The sequence below is a fragment of the Calypte anna genome, chromosome 1 (genome assembly GCF_003957555.1).
Source record: "Calypte anna isolate BGI_N300 chromosome 1, bCalAnn1_v1.p, whole genome shotgun sequence".
In the NCBI taxonomy this organism is placed as follows: Eukaryota; Metazoa; Chordata; class Aves; order Apodiformes; family Trochilidae; genus Calypte; species Calypte anna.
Genome location: NC_044244.1, coordinates 68,648,164 through 68,663,926, shown reverse-complemented (window position 1 = coordinate 68,663,926; position 15,763 = coordinate 68,648,164). Strand labels below are relative to the sequence as shown.

At 41.9% G+C, this 15,763-nt stretch overlaps 1 protein-coding gene across 4 annotated transcripts in view; it reads right to left on the bottom strand.

Annotated features, from left to right (window-relative positions):
• Positions 1–11,571, bottom strand: part of ACSS3 (acyl-CoA synthetase short chain family member 3) — an 87,470-nt gene extending 75,899 nt beyond the window's left edge. Inside the window, exons 1-2 of one of the 4 annotated variants that reach the window (XM_030453486.1) lie at positions 10,897–11,571; positions 6,239–6,383 (exon numbers count right to left, since the gene is read on the bottom strand). In XM_030453486.1, coding sequence (XP_030309346.1) covers positions 6,239–6,383; positions 10,897–11,210 — 459 coding nt within the window. In that variant the 5' untranslated portion in view covers positions 11,211–11,571. The remainder of the gene's footprint in view (positions 1–6,238; positions 6,384–10,896) is intronic. The other 3 variants (XM_030453504.1, XM_030453493.1, XM_030453498.1) reach the window with 3 other exon arrangements.
• Positions 11,572–15,763: the final 4,192 nt, after the last annotated feature.

Below are 15,763 nucleotides of genomic sequence, written 5' to 3'. Positions count from 1 at the left end.
TATGATGGCCCAAAAGAAAACTCCATCGTCTGATACCCCTTGGTTGGATTACAGTGAAATGACACCCAAGGTCTGTATTTGAACATAAGATTTAATTATAACTATGAGAGGAATAAAAGCTGATACAATTATTATTATATATGCTCAGGCTGCACAACATAAAGGCTAATTATTTAGATCACAAAAGTCACAACACATGTATATTAGCAACATGGAAAAAAATTCTGCTTCCTTAATGATTTTAGGAAAGAGAAAGCGAGAGCAGAAGAGTTAAAGTTAAGAGAGATAGGTAACAGAAAACCACTGGTTGTGGATCTAGGGCCAGCCAACAGGGGAGGTTGTTGTCAATGAAACTCCCCAGACTACCAATGCAGCCCCCTATTTTATAGGTCTGTCTCCTTTGCTTCAGAAGAGTAAACGTGGCTGAGTAATCACAGCTAAGCAGCCAGACTGGACTTCAGCCCCTTCTGCTCCTCAATTGTTATCTTTATCATGATATGCAAGATTCAGCCCATATGCAGACCCTTATCACTGTGACCTTCCTTTTCAGCAATCCCTTTGGAAATGCTAATGAGAATTTGTTCAGAAGTTTGCAAAGGTGGTGTGGCACCTCTCCCTGTGGACCAGTCCTAATGGAGTGCTAAGAGGTTCTGATGAAAGAGTTACAACAGTTCCCCCGTTCAACCCCTTACAATACTTTTATCAAGATTAATGTTGCTTTAGGAATGAACAGGATAAAAAGCTGGGTTGGAAGTCTCAGTGTGATTTTCTGTGTAGATACTCTAGTTTTGAAGCAATTCTAAAGCAATTCTGAGAAAAAATATATTTAAATCAAAGTCACTATTTTTAGCTAAGAAAGAATTGGTCATTTTTCAAGGTAGGAGACAAAGAAAAAAGATGTAGTAAAAAAGGAAGAATGAGAAAGACTATTAAAAACATAACAATCTGGGTAATTCCTCAGTCATACACAGGAGATTTAGAAAAGCAAAAACAGATACACATATAAATCCAAACTGACAGCTGTTTTGGAAGAAGATGCTTTTAAGGTGGATAATTATGGAAAAAACCTTCTGAAGAAGAAATTACATCACAGCCCATCTCTTATAAAGCCTTTATCCATATTTTTGTAATATTTAATGCTGCCAGAGGCTTGGGGCAGGAGGGGTGCGTGTGTTGCTTTTTACCAATCCCATCACATTACTGGACTCAGAAATTCTTTATGATGGCACTGAATTCAACATCTTAACTATATATTGTTATTAAAAAGAATCACGAAGAAAAATACTGCTTTTGTGTACATGTTTTGGCAACTGTCAGCAACTGCAAGTAATATGACTCTCAAATTCTAGAGACTTATTTTTAGCAAAAGAGGCATTCTACAAGAATGTTTTTTCCACCTACCTACCTACCTTTGTTTTAACTTGAAAATGGAAGGAATTTTAAGCAAGTTTGCAGATGACACAAAATTGGGAGGAGTGGTCAATTCCCTCGAGGGGAGGCAGGCCCTGCAGAGAGCCCCTGACAAGTTAGCTGGGCTGTCACCAGCCACATGAAGTTCAACAAGGCAAAGTGCCAAATTCTCACCTAAGATGGGGCAACCCTGGTGGCAAGGACAGACTGGGGAATGAGTGGCTGGAGACCACTGCAGCAGAGAGGGACCTGCCTGGGGGTCCTGGCTAATGGCAAACTCAACATGAGCCTGGCAGCCAGAACACTTTTCCTGGCAGCCAGGAGAGCCAACTGTGTCCTGGGGTGCATCAAGCACAGAGTCACCAGCCAGCCAAGGGAGGTGACTGTCCCACTCTACTCCGCACTGGCACAGCCTCACCTTGAGTACTGTGTGCAGTTTTTGGGCACTGCAGTATAAAAAAGACATCTACATTTTGGAGAGTGTCCAAGGGAGAGCAACAAGGATGGTGAAGGGTCTGGAAAGAATGACTTAGGAGGAGCAGCTGAGGTCACTTGGATTGCTCAGTTTGGAGAAGAGGAGGCTGAGGAGAGACCTCGTTGCAGTACATGGCTTCCTCATGAGGGGAAGAGATGGACTGGCACCAATTTCTTAACTTCTGTGACAAAAGACAGGACTTGGGGAAAGGGTAAGAAGCTGAATCAGGGGAGGCTTAGGTTAGATATCAGGGTTTTTCACCCAGAGGGTGGTTGAGCAGTGGAACAAGCTTCCCAGGGAAGTGGTCACAGCACCAAGCCTGCCTGAGTTCAGGAAGTGTTTGGCTGGTGCTCTCAGGCACTTGGTGTGATTCTGGGGGTACCCAACACAGGGACAGAAGTTGGACTTGATGATCCTAATGCCCTTCCAACTCGGCATATTCTATGATTCTACTCCGCTCTTGTGAGACCCCACCTGGAGTACTGTGTCCAGTTCTGGAGTTCCCAACATAGGAAGGGAATGGACTTGTAGGAGTAAATCCAGAGGAGGGAGGTGAAGATGATCTGAGGGCTGGAGCACCTCTTCTATGAGGACAGGCTGAGCAAGTTGGGGCTCCATGGGCAGCTTATAGCAGCCTTCTGGTACCAGAAAGGGCCTACAGGAAAGCTGGGGAGGGACTTCTTACAAAGGCATGGAGTGATAGGAAAAGGGGTAAGTACTTTAAACTGGAAGAAAGGAGATTTGTGTTAGACATTAGATAGAAATTCTTGTCTGTGAGGGTGGTGAACACGGGATGGTTGTGGATGTCCCCTCCCAGAAGTGTTCAAGGACAGGCTGAATGAGGTTTTCACCAACTGGGTCTAGTGGATGGCAGAGGGGGTTGAAACTAGATGATCTTCAAGGTCCCTTCCAACCAAAACCATTCTATGCTACAAATCTTTATTTCTTCTGGATATCTTTGTATTTCCCTAATAATACACAGATTCAGTAATCTTTTTAACAGAATTTGTGTCTCTTTTATATTTTCCTGTCATCTCACTATTGGTATTGGAGAATCTCCCAAAGCATACTCAGAATTTTCACCTACATCCTCATTCCACTGGCTTTCATTCAACACCATAATCCTCATTTAAAGGCCTATAACAGGCATTAGTCAGTACATTCTGGAAGACTCGCGTCTTAAATCTGCCAAATTTCTCCTTTCTGCATTTGCAAGTTTTTATCTGTAACAACATATATTTAACATGCTTAAAATGTGTTAGTTAAAGACTTTCCAATTGTAAAGACAGTATAGTTGTACAGAATATCAATAGAAACTGATCTTGTCATTATTTATAACAATAAAGTATTACTGAAATTATCCTGCAATCTTTTTATTCTGCTTCTGCCAAAAGAAAAAAACAAACCCAACAAATGTTTCCACAGGTTGGGCACTCAGAATGCACAAGCTTCCAACATTTCTCTCAATTATTTACAGTGTAGTGGTGCTTAACTTTAAAACTGCATCATCCTGTAGCTCTTAGATCTGCAAAGCAATGCAGCAAGTAAAAGGCATAAGGATAATATGTAAACAACAGGCTCCCTAACTACATAGCTCAAGCCATCCCATCCACTCTAAGGAGCTACATTAGGTCCAGTCAAGCACCTATATCCTTTTTTTATCCTTACATATGAGTTTGATCCTGAAATAAATTATCCAGCCTGCTACAAAATCATGCACCTTCCCAACATGTGGCCTACAGTTATCCTACATAACTTCTTGTGAACACATTTACACACTTCTCTTTTATTATCAAATGACAGACAGAATCCCAACACTTCAAGCACTGATCTCTTGTAAAGACATTTTCAACAGGCAATGTCTCTAATAAGAAACCCTCATAACACCATCAGCTCATTGGCCAGACAGACTACTAAACATTCTTCAAGACGTGGACCACCCAAACAACACTTTGCACACAGGTACATGTTGTCAGGCTATTTTAAATTCAGGAATGAAGTCAAGAAGGAAAGCAAAAAGCTTCTTCCCTCACCAGGACACTCATCATCTTTGTTCATATGTCTGATCTGCACTCATATTGAGCTATAATGAAACATGTAGAGCACTGAGAGTATATCACAAAATGACAGGATATAGCACTTTTAGCTTATACTGAACAGATTGTGAACACAGTGACAGGCTTGGACTGATGGTGGCAAGCCAAACATCATCGCCCACACTCCACAATGTTTAGAAGGCCTTTTCTTAAAATCTCTTCTAGACCCTATAGGACACAAAATACAAAATACACCAGGCCAGATCCTTTCCATTTTCAGTATATCTCTTTGTGAGCACCTTTGTTATCAGGTGTCCATTGGTTACCAGATAAACACAGTTAAATTTCTTCCACAGAATGGACTAGACAGCTGCAACAGACAAGATAATAAACACAAATCCTGCCTTTCACTAGTGCTCCCTTTTGATTAAGGAGACAAGCAAACTGCAGAGAACTAAAAAACCAGTATTTAGATAGGACTCAGCTGCCAGCAAGATAGTAAAGAACTTCTGAATGAGTTCTGCTACATACCTCCAGAAAACTTAAACCAATTCTTCCATTTTGTTTGGTAATGCTGCTGTAAGAGAAAATATGGAGCAAAGAATGTGTATATCAACTAGCAAAACTTTCTCATTCTGCACAAACCGTCTATATCCCAAAACACTTAATACACTAATGGACATTGCAGAGAAACAAATTTAGGAGACCTAATACCAACATCAAGCTTAAAAAGCAAAGCAAACACTACTTTTCAAGTGATTTTCAGAGGAAATTTCACAGAATCACAGCATTAGTGAAGCTGGAAAAGATTTCTGAGCTCATCAAGTCCAGCCTATGACCTAATACTACCCCAACAGAGTACACTTAAAGTAACACTTAAAGTAACACTTAAAGTGTTGCATTACTTCATTAACATAAAACGTGTACATATATACATATATACAGGTATGTATACAATGTTTTAATATATACACATATATATATTATGTATATATTATGTCAATGGAATCATTCGGGTTGGAAAAGACCTTTTAAATCACAGAGTCAAACCACTAACCTAGCTCTACTAAGACCAGTGCAAACCCATGTACCTAAGCACCACATCTACACCTGGTAATTCAACCTTAGCAGCCTTTTCCAGTGTTTGACTACCCTTTCAATGAAAAAGTTTCTTCTAATATCCAATATCTTCTAATATCCAACCCAAATCTTTAGCTCAATATGAGGCTATCTCCCTCCTGTCCTATCACTTGTGACCGGGCAGAAGAGACCAACCCCCACTTCTCTACAATTGCCTTCCGGGGAGCTGTAGAGTGTGGTAAGGTCTCCCCTCAGCCTCTTTTTTTCCAGACTAAACAACCCCAGATGTTGCCTCAGACATTCCTCATAAGACTTTTCCTCCAGATCCTCCATCAGCTTTGTTGCCCTCCTCTGGACAGCACCTCCAGCACCTCAGTTCCTTTCTTCTATGAGAGGCTCAAAACTGAAGACATTTTTTGAAGGGTGGCTGAGTACAGGGAGACAACCTTGCCCTGATGAGAACCAAGGCAAGCAATTGAGAGACTTCTCTCAGATGCCTATAGGTGCAGGGTCCTTTTAAAGTCTTCTGATTACTGCGTTTGGAACCTTATTTCACATTTTAAACTGTAGGTTCACGTTACTTCAAACATTAGGCAGCAGAACTGAAGTAGAGTGTGTTCCATTCACTGTAATGTATCTTGCACATTGAGATACATTAAGGAAGAATATGAGTCTGACTCCAATAAGGTTTCTTCGTGTCTACTGTTAAGTGCAACTGCTACATATAACTGGATTAAAAAAGCCAGAGAAACAGAAGCAGCAGCCCCACTACAGCCTACATCAGGCTGGGTGATACAGCTCTACAGAGTTCCTTCCTTATACATTTCATTGTTTTACGCTGTTATGAGTAGCAATAGTCAAGGTGCAAATCTTCATTTCTACTGGAATTGAACTGTTTCATTGCAACAGCTGCCAAATGACTTGACTTAACATTTTGCTTTACCTTTTAAACATGAAATGAGAACTGCTAGAGGAGAAAAAAGGAAATCCAATAGAGAAAAGTTCAAAATTTAACCAACCAAGGAAAAAAAAATAAACTGCAGAAGAAAAAGAAGTATTAGAGAAAGATCAAAACCTCTTAGATGCAGTATAATGGGATACACATAGTGAAGCAGTATTTAGCACAGCAAAAGGAATAAACAAGAAGACCATTTCTACCTGTGTTACCAGGTGCCTGTATGCCTGTTGAGCAATATTTACTGCTCATTTTCAGTAACAAAGTTATTCTCAATCATACCTGTTCAAGAAGTTCCTTATATGTTATTTTCTCTTTTGTATTTGTTACAGGACTGTCATAAATAATGGCAATTTGGTCTCCTCGTCCATTCTCAACGTGACGATCTACAGCATTGTGACACATATTCAGCTCTCCACCTACAAACCTAAAAAAGAAGTTGGAAGTACATAACAGACAGCCTTTGAAACTAATAAGGAATGAGAGCATTTAATTAAAACATAGCTCATAAAACATGACAGTTCAGTTCAGGAAGTTATTTTTTAATCTATATTCTTACCATTTACTCACAAATTTAAATAAGCCTATTAGTGAAAATAGTTGAAGTACTTATCTTAACTGACTTCACTAAGAAGAATCTGCCAAATTTGACCTTGATTTAACTTAACTTTGTATCAGTCATTCTGATTTTTACACTAAGGTTTCACAGAAAAACCATACATTCACATAAAATAATCAGACATTATTAAAATGTGGTATTACACTACATTTTATTGGCATGCACTTGTATCTTTTTTCAGAACAGGTTCAGGACTCAAAATACTCATTCCTCTCTTGGCAATAACAGTTAAGCACACAAGCACCTGTATCTAAATGAACCTGACCCTAACAGTTATAAAATCTTATACATTTGTCTGATATTTATAACACATTTGACATCAACATGTTTTTTACATCAGTGACTCAAAATCCTCTGTAAGGTGTTATGAGTCATAGCCTCTAAAACAGCCAGACATATACAGAAAATTCTCATCTTCTAATTAAAGAAAATACTTCACAAGCTCATGTTTCATTTTTATTGTCATTTTACACAGAAAAAGAAAATTTAAGCATAGCATAATCCTCAAGTAAGAAAACACAGAAGGCATCAGATAGAAAGATGGCTCTGCTAACTGAGGGATGACGCAGAATCTGAAAACTAAAGTTCAGTTTAAATAACACTATTTACATTTGTTTTTCTATCTGCACATATCTCTCTACAACAAAAAGAAGAGCAGCACAGAGAAAAAACACGCTTGACTTTCCAAAAAGTTCTATGGTGACATTCCCTGTGACAACGTGATACTGTTATTATGTAACTAGAAATACAAACAGATGGCCTAAAGTAGCCCACTACTAGTTCTTCCCCTTTCACCTCTAGTGAAGGACTCCTCTAAACTAAGATATTTCATATTATTCATATATCCATCTGCACAGATGCCAGAGGATGGTCTTTATTGTCAAAGAATGGCAATTTTTAAACTAAAAGCAGTTAGCATCTTTAGGAAGCAGCAACCTTTTCTTGTGACTCCTTTACAATGCCATTTATAAAGAGAAAATGGGGGACTAGGAAAGTAACAAAAACATTCTGTACTACAAACCCTTCCCCATAAAAGGCAAACTGATATTTAGATATTTTGATATAATATTTGATTCAGTCGAATTTCTTAAATCATAATAAGCACAATCTGAATAGCAATTTGTGCAACACTGCCAAAGTTCAAAGGTGATTTTATATTGCACTTATAACTTTGACCCATGCATTAGGAAGAATTGCTTATATCACTCCTAATGGAATAATTGCTTGACCTTTCCAACTGGGATTCCATAAGATCCCAAAATAATCCCTTCGATTGTTTCACTACCTTTAACATTAAACAGATTTTTCTTTCTAAAATACACATCTCCCTTACTGCAATTTAAGATTTCTAGTTTTTACCTCTTCAAAGCCAACGGGGGGAACAGTTTTTCCTTTGACTTTGTAGCCAAATTCTCTGTAGTTCAATTATATGTGCTTCAAAGCTTACACCTCCTTTTTGATTTCCCCACCCAACAGTTACAATTTCTTCATCCTTTTCTTGATAATCATGCTTTTTTCCTCATTATTTTTTATGTGGGCAAAACCAGATCATGTTTTACACCCCACCAAGGCAGGGTAGAGCTGTCAATGGTATCCTGTGTTACTGCTCCAACAAAACAACCAGGGGATGGTGACACTAATCATATAGCTTTCAGAAATTATTTTGCAATCCCCTGACCAAACACCAGTTTTCCCAATGGAAAAGAAAACACACTAGGACGTGCTGTACATTTCTTTCATGCTCTGACAGTATTTAGAGAGAGCAAACTGGTATTTGACCTACAGCTACATTTTAAGTACACTAATGGTCTCCTTCAACATCTTCGACTGAAGTAAATGAGACCAGAAAATAAATGAGAACTAGCCCTAAGTCTCATGTTTGGCAACCAAAACCAAAGATACTGAAAACAAATTAATATTTAGCTGACTTAATAATATGTCCCTGAAACAAGAGAAACATTCTAACTGAAGAAGCACATACATTAACTTCTCAAAACTATTTTAAGGTTTCCATAAACTGCTTCCTAGGTAAATCTCTGAACAGGAACTACATCTTTAGCCTTTTGGAGCAGCAAGCTATGTTCTTCTTGGAAACTGGGCCCCTTCCTCAGTTTTATTCCACCCTCTTTGTTTTTTTCTTCAGCATGTCCTCTTAAAGACCCCTGTCTCTTCTATTTTATATTCAGTTTTTTCCTCAGAGAAATTATCTCTGCCGAGCACACTGAACACTGGTAACCATTTGGGACTTCAGAGGCATTAGAACACTACATTATTATTACGTAGAGCCTGTTAGTAGTTCAGGTGAACTTCTGTTTAAAAAAAAAAATTAAATTGCATGTTGCATATTAGCACATTAAGGAGGATTACACAAATTTGAATTGCTTAATGTTTTATTATCCACAGCAGAGTAACAGATACATAACATTCAAACATAACTACGGCCTAAAATTGAGTCTTCAGAGACTTGCATCTTTGCATCATCTCGCAGAATCTCAGCCTGGTCAATGTTGGAAGGGACCTCTGGAGGACACCTGACCCAATCTCTCTGCCCATGCAAGTCCACCTGGAGCCAGCAGACCAGGACCATGTCCAGATGGCTTCTGAGTATCTTCAGGGACGGACAGCTGACAACCAACTTTGTGCCTGATCTCAGTCACCCTCTACAAAAAGGCTTCCTGATGTTGAGAGAACCTCCCGTGTTTCAGTTTGTGTGCGTTGCCTCTTGTTCTTTCACTGGGCACCACTGAAAAGAGTCTGGATCTTCACACTACCACTTCAGCTATTTGCCCCCATTAGTGGGATAATACCAGTCTCTGGCAATCCCCATCCCCAGAGGGATGGACAGAAAGACTCCTGGAAGGTAAGTCTGACTTCAGCCCATGAAATTTTATCCCTGTCATAAGACCAAATGTCATGGTTTGGGCAGTGTTAAACCTGACACCAAATAACTTCCATCTGAGTAGTCACAATGCTTTACAAAGACCTAATTATGTTACTTTCACCAAACAAGCTTATCATGCTCAACAAAACCAACCACATTTGTTTGACAGAATCTGATAGATAGCAAAACCATGCTCACTAGTGTATATTACATCCTCATGCATTAGTTCCTAAAAAGTGACCATTGCATTGACTTCTTCATTATTCTGTTCAGTAATGCCAGAGTCAATTCAGCTGTCTTTCTGAATAGTGTCATGACCTAGAAATCAAGGTCAGTGGACAAGAGGTCTCTCCATCCACCCATTTTAGGACTTCTGTCTGTTACCCAGTCCTCTTTGGTGCCCTTTAATATTCTGCTTAAGACAGATAAACAAGATTCACTACTTGAAGTGCCAAGCAATAACATCAGACACCTGTAAGAAAACAAGTTCCACTCTCCTGATTCTGTACCACTTCAGTCAGGAAGATCTGAGAGTGAGTAACATTTTTAATTATATTTTGAGCATTACTAGTATTTTCAAACTAAAATCAAACCAGGAATATATAAAGATGGAAAAGAACATCAAATTACCAAAGATGACCCTCATCCTATGCTGCCTCTTTTTTCCTGTGTCAGCTTCTCCTCGAGAAAAAAACCCAAAGACCATAATGTCTATTTGCTGAAAAAGAGGTGATGTTGGCCAACACAGATTTTCAAGATGTTAATCTCCTTCAATAAAGTACTGAAAATCCTGTCCAGCACTTTATAAGAAGCATATAATATTCTGTCTTATGGCAGTTTGCCACACGAAGATATATATTACAATGCCAACGTTTCACCAAACGCAAGCTTAACCACATCCTCTAAATTACGATCTACTCAGGTAGCTCCTAAGATTAAACAACTTCAAATGCTGCCGCTCCTGTGTTTCCATACGTACACCCTCCCCCCACCAGCACCTGATGCCCGGCGCCCGATGCCCACAGCAGCCTCTTCCGAATCCAGGCCCAGAAAGAGTTGGACCGAGGGGAGCACCAGGCGCCCACATCCCCCAAACACGCGGGGACACCATCGCGCTCGCACACATACGTGTGTGTGTCACACCTATGACAGTGCAGGGTCACTCCCCTCTCACCCTGACACGCACCCCTGCTGCTTGCAGCCATTTAACAACCAAAACCCTCCACGCTCTGCAGTCCTCCATCACTTAGCGCGCTCTGACCACCCATACGTACTGGGGTAGTACTGTGTTCACCGCATGCCTCCCGCCAAGCCCCACCATCCCCTCGGCAGGACGCTCAACCCTGTACTGCTCAGCTCGTTCCCTCCCCTCCCGCGGCCCCTGTTCCGTTCCCGGTTCCGACCCCTCTGCCCCAGCGGGGGGGACACCGCTCGACTCACCAAGAGGCACTCCCCGGGGGGCCTCTCTCCAGAGCCCGTACCCAGGGCTTGTACCACTGGATCTGCTCGGCGGCTGCTCCCCACACCTTCTCGGGCTCCGCCACGGATGACCTGAAAAGTTCTTCGTATTCGCCAGGCGCCCCTGTGGAGGAGGCACGGCGGCCGGCCGGCGGATGGCGGGCAGCGGCGGCCCAGCCCGTCAGCGAGCTCCCGGTCCATGGCCGCCCCGGCCACCGCCAGGCACCGCCACCGCACCGGCCCGCCGCTGCCCCAACAAGTTTGGGCAGCGCCGCCAGCCTGCCTCGGAAACCCATTCTCCGCCGCCTTCAAGTGAGAGGCGGCACGGGAGGGTTCGGAGAGGCTCCAAACCGCCCTCGGACGGCACCAGACGGAGCTGCTGCGGTGTCGGCTCCAAGGGTAGAGGGGGCACAGTGGGGCTGCCCACGGAGCGGGCCGAACCGCCCCCGCTCAGGCACTGCCCCCCAAGGAGAACTTTGCTTGGCAGCGGCCGGGAGTCTCAGGGCTGCGGAAGCTACGCGGAGCAAGACGAGGAGTTTCCCCTTGGCCGTGGCTGGAGCCGCGCCGAGCCGGGGAGGGAGTCACGAGTGGGTCGGGGCGGTCGCCGTGTCGAAGCTCCCGCCCTTCCAGCGCTTGGCTGCGAGCGGCGGTGGAGAGGGGCTGAGAAATGAGAAACCTGAGAAATGAGAAAAAATAATCAGGGATTGGTTTTTTACTTAATGATTTACATGGCATGTAGCCGTGACGCTCCCCAGGTATTTACCTGGAGAGACATTCTTCCCCTGAGAAAATTTTCCTGTGTCCCAAGACCTACTGGTTTGTACCAGGAGAAAATAATTCCTCTGTTTCCTGAGGGCCTTCATTCCATCATCCGTGATTGATCTTTTCGTTTGCACATTTTATCATAAATTTAGAAATTTGTCCTCAGTTTTGGTGGTAATGTTTCAGCATAGAATCATAGAATCATAGAATCATAGAATCATAGAATTGGCTGGGTTGGAAGGGACCTCAGAGATCATCAAGTCCAACCCTTGATCCACCGTTGCGGTTCCCAGACCATGGCACTGAGTGCCACATCCAGTCTCTTTTTAAATATCTCCAGGGATGGAGAATCCACTACTTCCCTGGGCAGCCCATTCCAATGCCTGATCACTCTCTCCATAAAGAAATTCTTTCTAATATCTAACCTAAACTTCCCCTGGCACAACTTAGACCATGCCCTCTTGTCTTGTTGAAAGTCATCTGGCAAAAGAGACCAACCCCCCCCCTGGCTCCAGCCTCCTTTCAAGGAGTTGTAGAGAGTGATGAGGTCTCCCTTGAGCCGCCTCTTCTTTAGGCTGAACACCCCCAGCTCCCTCAGCCTCTCCTCATAGGGCTCGAGTCCCTTCACCAGCCTGGTTGCCCTCCTTTGGACCTGCTCCAGCACCTCAATATCCTTCCTGAAGTGAGGGGCCCAGAACTGGACACAGGACTCGAGGTGTGGCCTCACCAGGGCTGAGTACAGGGGCAGAATCCCTTCCCTGGACCTGTTGGCCACGCTGTTCCTGATACAGGCCAGGATGCCATTGGCCTTCTTGGCTACCTGGGCACACTGCTGGCTCATGTTCAGTTTCTTGTCGATGCAGACTCCCAGGTCCCTTTCTGCCTGGCTGCTCTCCAGCCACTCTCCCCAGCCTGTAGCGCTGCATGGGGCTGTTGTGGCCAAAGTGCAGGACCCGGCACTTGGCCGTGTTGAACCTCATCCCGTTGGAATCAGCCCAACTCTCCAGTCTGTCCAGGTCCCTCTGCAGAGCCCTCCTGCCTTCCAGCTGATCCACACTCCCCCCCAGCATATTATGATGTTCAAGTCAGCTAAGACACTCACTGACTTCAAAGATCTCTTTTTCTGCCCATTATGAAATTATTTTAGTGTTATAGTAGGTCTGTCCATTACAAATCTCTCAGGAAATTCTTCTGCAGTCATGTTATAAAAAAAGTCATATGGATATGGGAAACCCTGGTAAGCCTGCCACTGGTGGACTCAATGAGAGGTATCACTCCCTGAAATCAAATCGTTAAGAGTTACATGATGTCCGACCCCAAGGAGTAACCCTTCATATTAATTGCCTGACGAGCTACTTTCTTTCAATCACCAACACCTTGATGCCCATCTAGTTGGGGAGGTACTGACAGCAACGGGATGCAGCCTCTGGGTGGTGATAGCAATCTGTTTCTCAGCTGGAAAAACATCACCCTTTACTGGGGAGAAAACTGTCCAGGACAAGCTAGCTAAAATATTTAAGTGTGTGTGCTCTCCAACACTTCAGCTGTAGGCACTAAACTAAAAAAATTATCCTGAGATTTAAACACTTAACAGGTTGTGTCTGGTGATGCCTAATATTTCGGGTAGTGTTGACGAGCAATGTTAACCATTTTTCCACTCTGTCAGTAGTGTGTGTTTAATGTACAAGCATTTGGCAAAGGAATTGGCATTGCAACAGTAAACACTCTGGTATTCATTTTGAATCTACTTTCTACATGACACACCAGGAGTGTAGGGGACACAGATGAACTTAATCAGAACACAAAGTGCATTAAATTCCTATTTTAGCTAAGATCTGTTTCCTGACGGACTGTTTCTAATTAGTATCTGTGGAACATACTTTGTTAATTAAACTCATCACAGCCCATACTGATAGCTAAAAGGGTAAAGATGGGATTACTAGTTCTCCCATGCATGCTAGTAATTTAAGGTTCGCTTAAAAATACCATCAGAGCAAATTTCTGAACTGATGAATTTTCTCTCTAAGGATTTTTTTATTTTCTGCTAAACTTGGTACTCCTGAAATTCACACTCAACAAAGAATTTTAAAGCCAGGTCAAGTGCTGTGTGTAGGAATTACCCTTGTAGCTGTAGACTTCATTGGAAAACATTTGTATGTTTTTAGGCATAGATCTAGCAAAGAATAAACTGTGAAACATGGCCTGGGTACTTCTGCAACTGCAAAATAATTTATCTGCAGCCTTTCTTTAATGTAATAAAGCATTTTTCCTCGACTTGATCTTTTAGTGTAAGGCATGCATGTATGAAAATATATGTATGTTGAAAAAAAATTTAGCAAAAAAGTACTATAATCACCTGTATAGTTAATGCTCTGACTGTCCCAGTATGCAAGAATTCTAAGCTTTGATAATTCAAATCCAGTTAGAGTCCTTTAGTAAGCACAAAGTATACCTGTAGTAGAAGAATTAGTACATACGTTAAATCACTTTCCTATGGTTTCATACCACCTTTTATCCAGCTCTTGGATTGAAACAAGACAGTTTCTCTCCCAAAGAACTACCATTCTTGTGTAAGTTGCACAGTCCTGTAGACCATTGATTATTTGCTCCAATTTACAAATGCCACAACCTAAAAGCAGTTGGGCACTGCTCCTTGGCCAAAATCAAAGAGGAAAGCATCTAGTTATGCATACAAACAAATAATGAGACTGAATCTCTGCATCGAAATTCAAGAGAGCAATCAAAGAAAGCCCTGAGGCACCATAAACTGGTGCCATAAACTGGTTTCTGATGGCACTGAACTTAGGGCATACCCCGACCCCTCCCAAGGGCACCAGGTAACACAGGGCATCTGAATTGCTTCCTAACTTTATCTCCTGCTGTGTGAGGGGGCCAACCAGATACAAATCGAGCTGGGGAAAATCAAAACACCTTCTACCAACAAGGCCTCTTCAGTTACTTGAAAGACCTTTTGCACACACTGCTTTTCAGGACAAATTTTGAGGGATGAAAACCATGAAAGTCTAAAAAACCAGAGGCAGTCACAGTTTTATGCAGTATGCAGCAGTGTGCAGTTAAAGTCAAAATAAACTTTTCCATGTTCCTGAAAGACAATGGAAATAGTAGCAGTAGTAGCCAGCACCTACTCAGGTACATAATTATGTGGTGAAATGAGGCAACCAGGTGCCACTAATTCCCAAGGCCCCCTTTTATTGGCCCCCTAATCCTGCTCATGCGCAGTTGGGGCCCACCCTAATCAGGCACAGGTGGGCTTAACAAAAGCTCATGCCACTCCCTGGGAATTAGTGGCACCTGGTTGTCTCATTTCACTGCATAATTAGATAAAATTATTCTTATAGTTAAAATCCGGTCTTAAAATATTACACATATCACAGCTTTACTTCAAATCCTCAAAAAATGTTGTAAAGAATTTAAAATATTCAAATTATTACTTGAAAAAATACATATTCTGATAGAACTTTTCAAGCAGATATTTTGACCGACTATTTTAGTGAGTATAAAAGAGGGTATAATTGTTTTTTTTTTTAACACTGGTAAGATCTGGTCATAGGGAAAACCAAACCAAAACAAAGCAAGGAAACAAAAACAAGACCGAAAAAAAAAAACAAACCTGCACAGAAATACCTGTACTCACCACCTTTCTTTGCTGCCTTTCAGCCTAAAGATGCCTTCATGTCAGAGGTCTTAGTTATACTCTTCTTTTCAGGATAGTGATGCAGTGCTGAAATTAATGTCTCTGTGGTGCACAACCAGGTTTCTGGCTGAAGAGTGGGGAATTTTTTTAGCTTCTATGCTTTTCTGTCTTCTGTAATGAGTGTGTAGTATGCTGGGAGACAAAGTATGAAAACATACAAAAATGCTAAAATACCTCTGCAGGCAGAAGCCACTTCTACAGACTTCTGGAAAGTGCTGAAATAAAAGTCTGATGCAATCCAGGTGCAAATGAGCTACAGGTTCTCTGGGATGAAAATTCTATTTTGATATCAATTATTATTCATTTTATCATTTGACTCCTCCCTGAGGAGGTTTTACAGTTCAGGATAACCTGTATTTCATCAGTATTTCT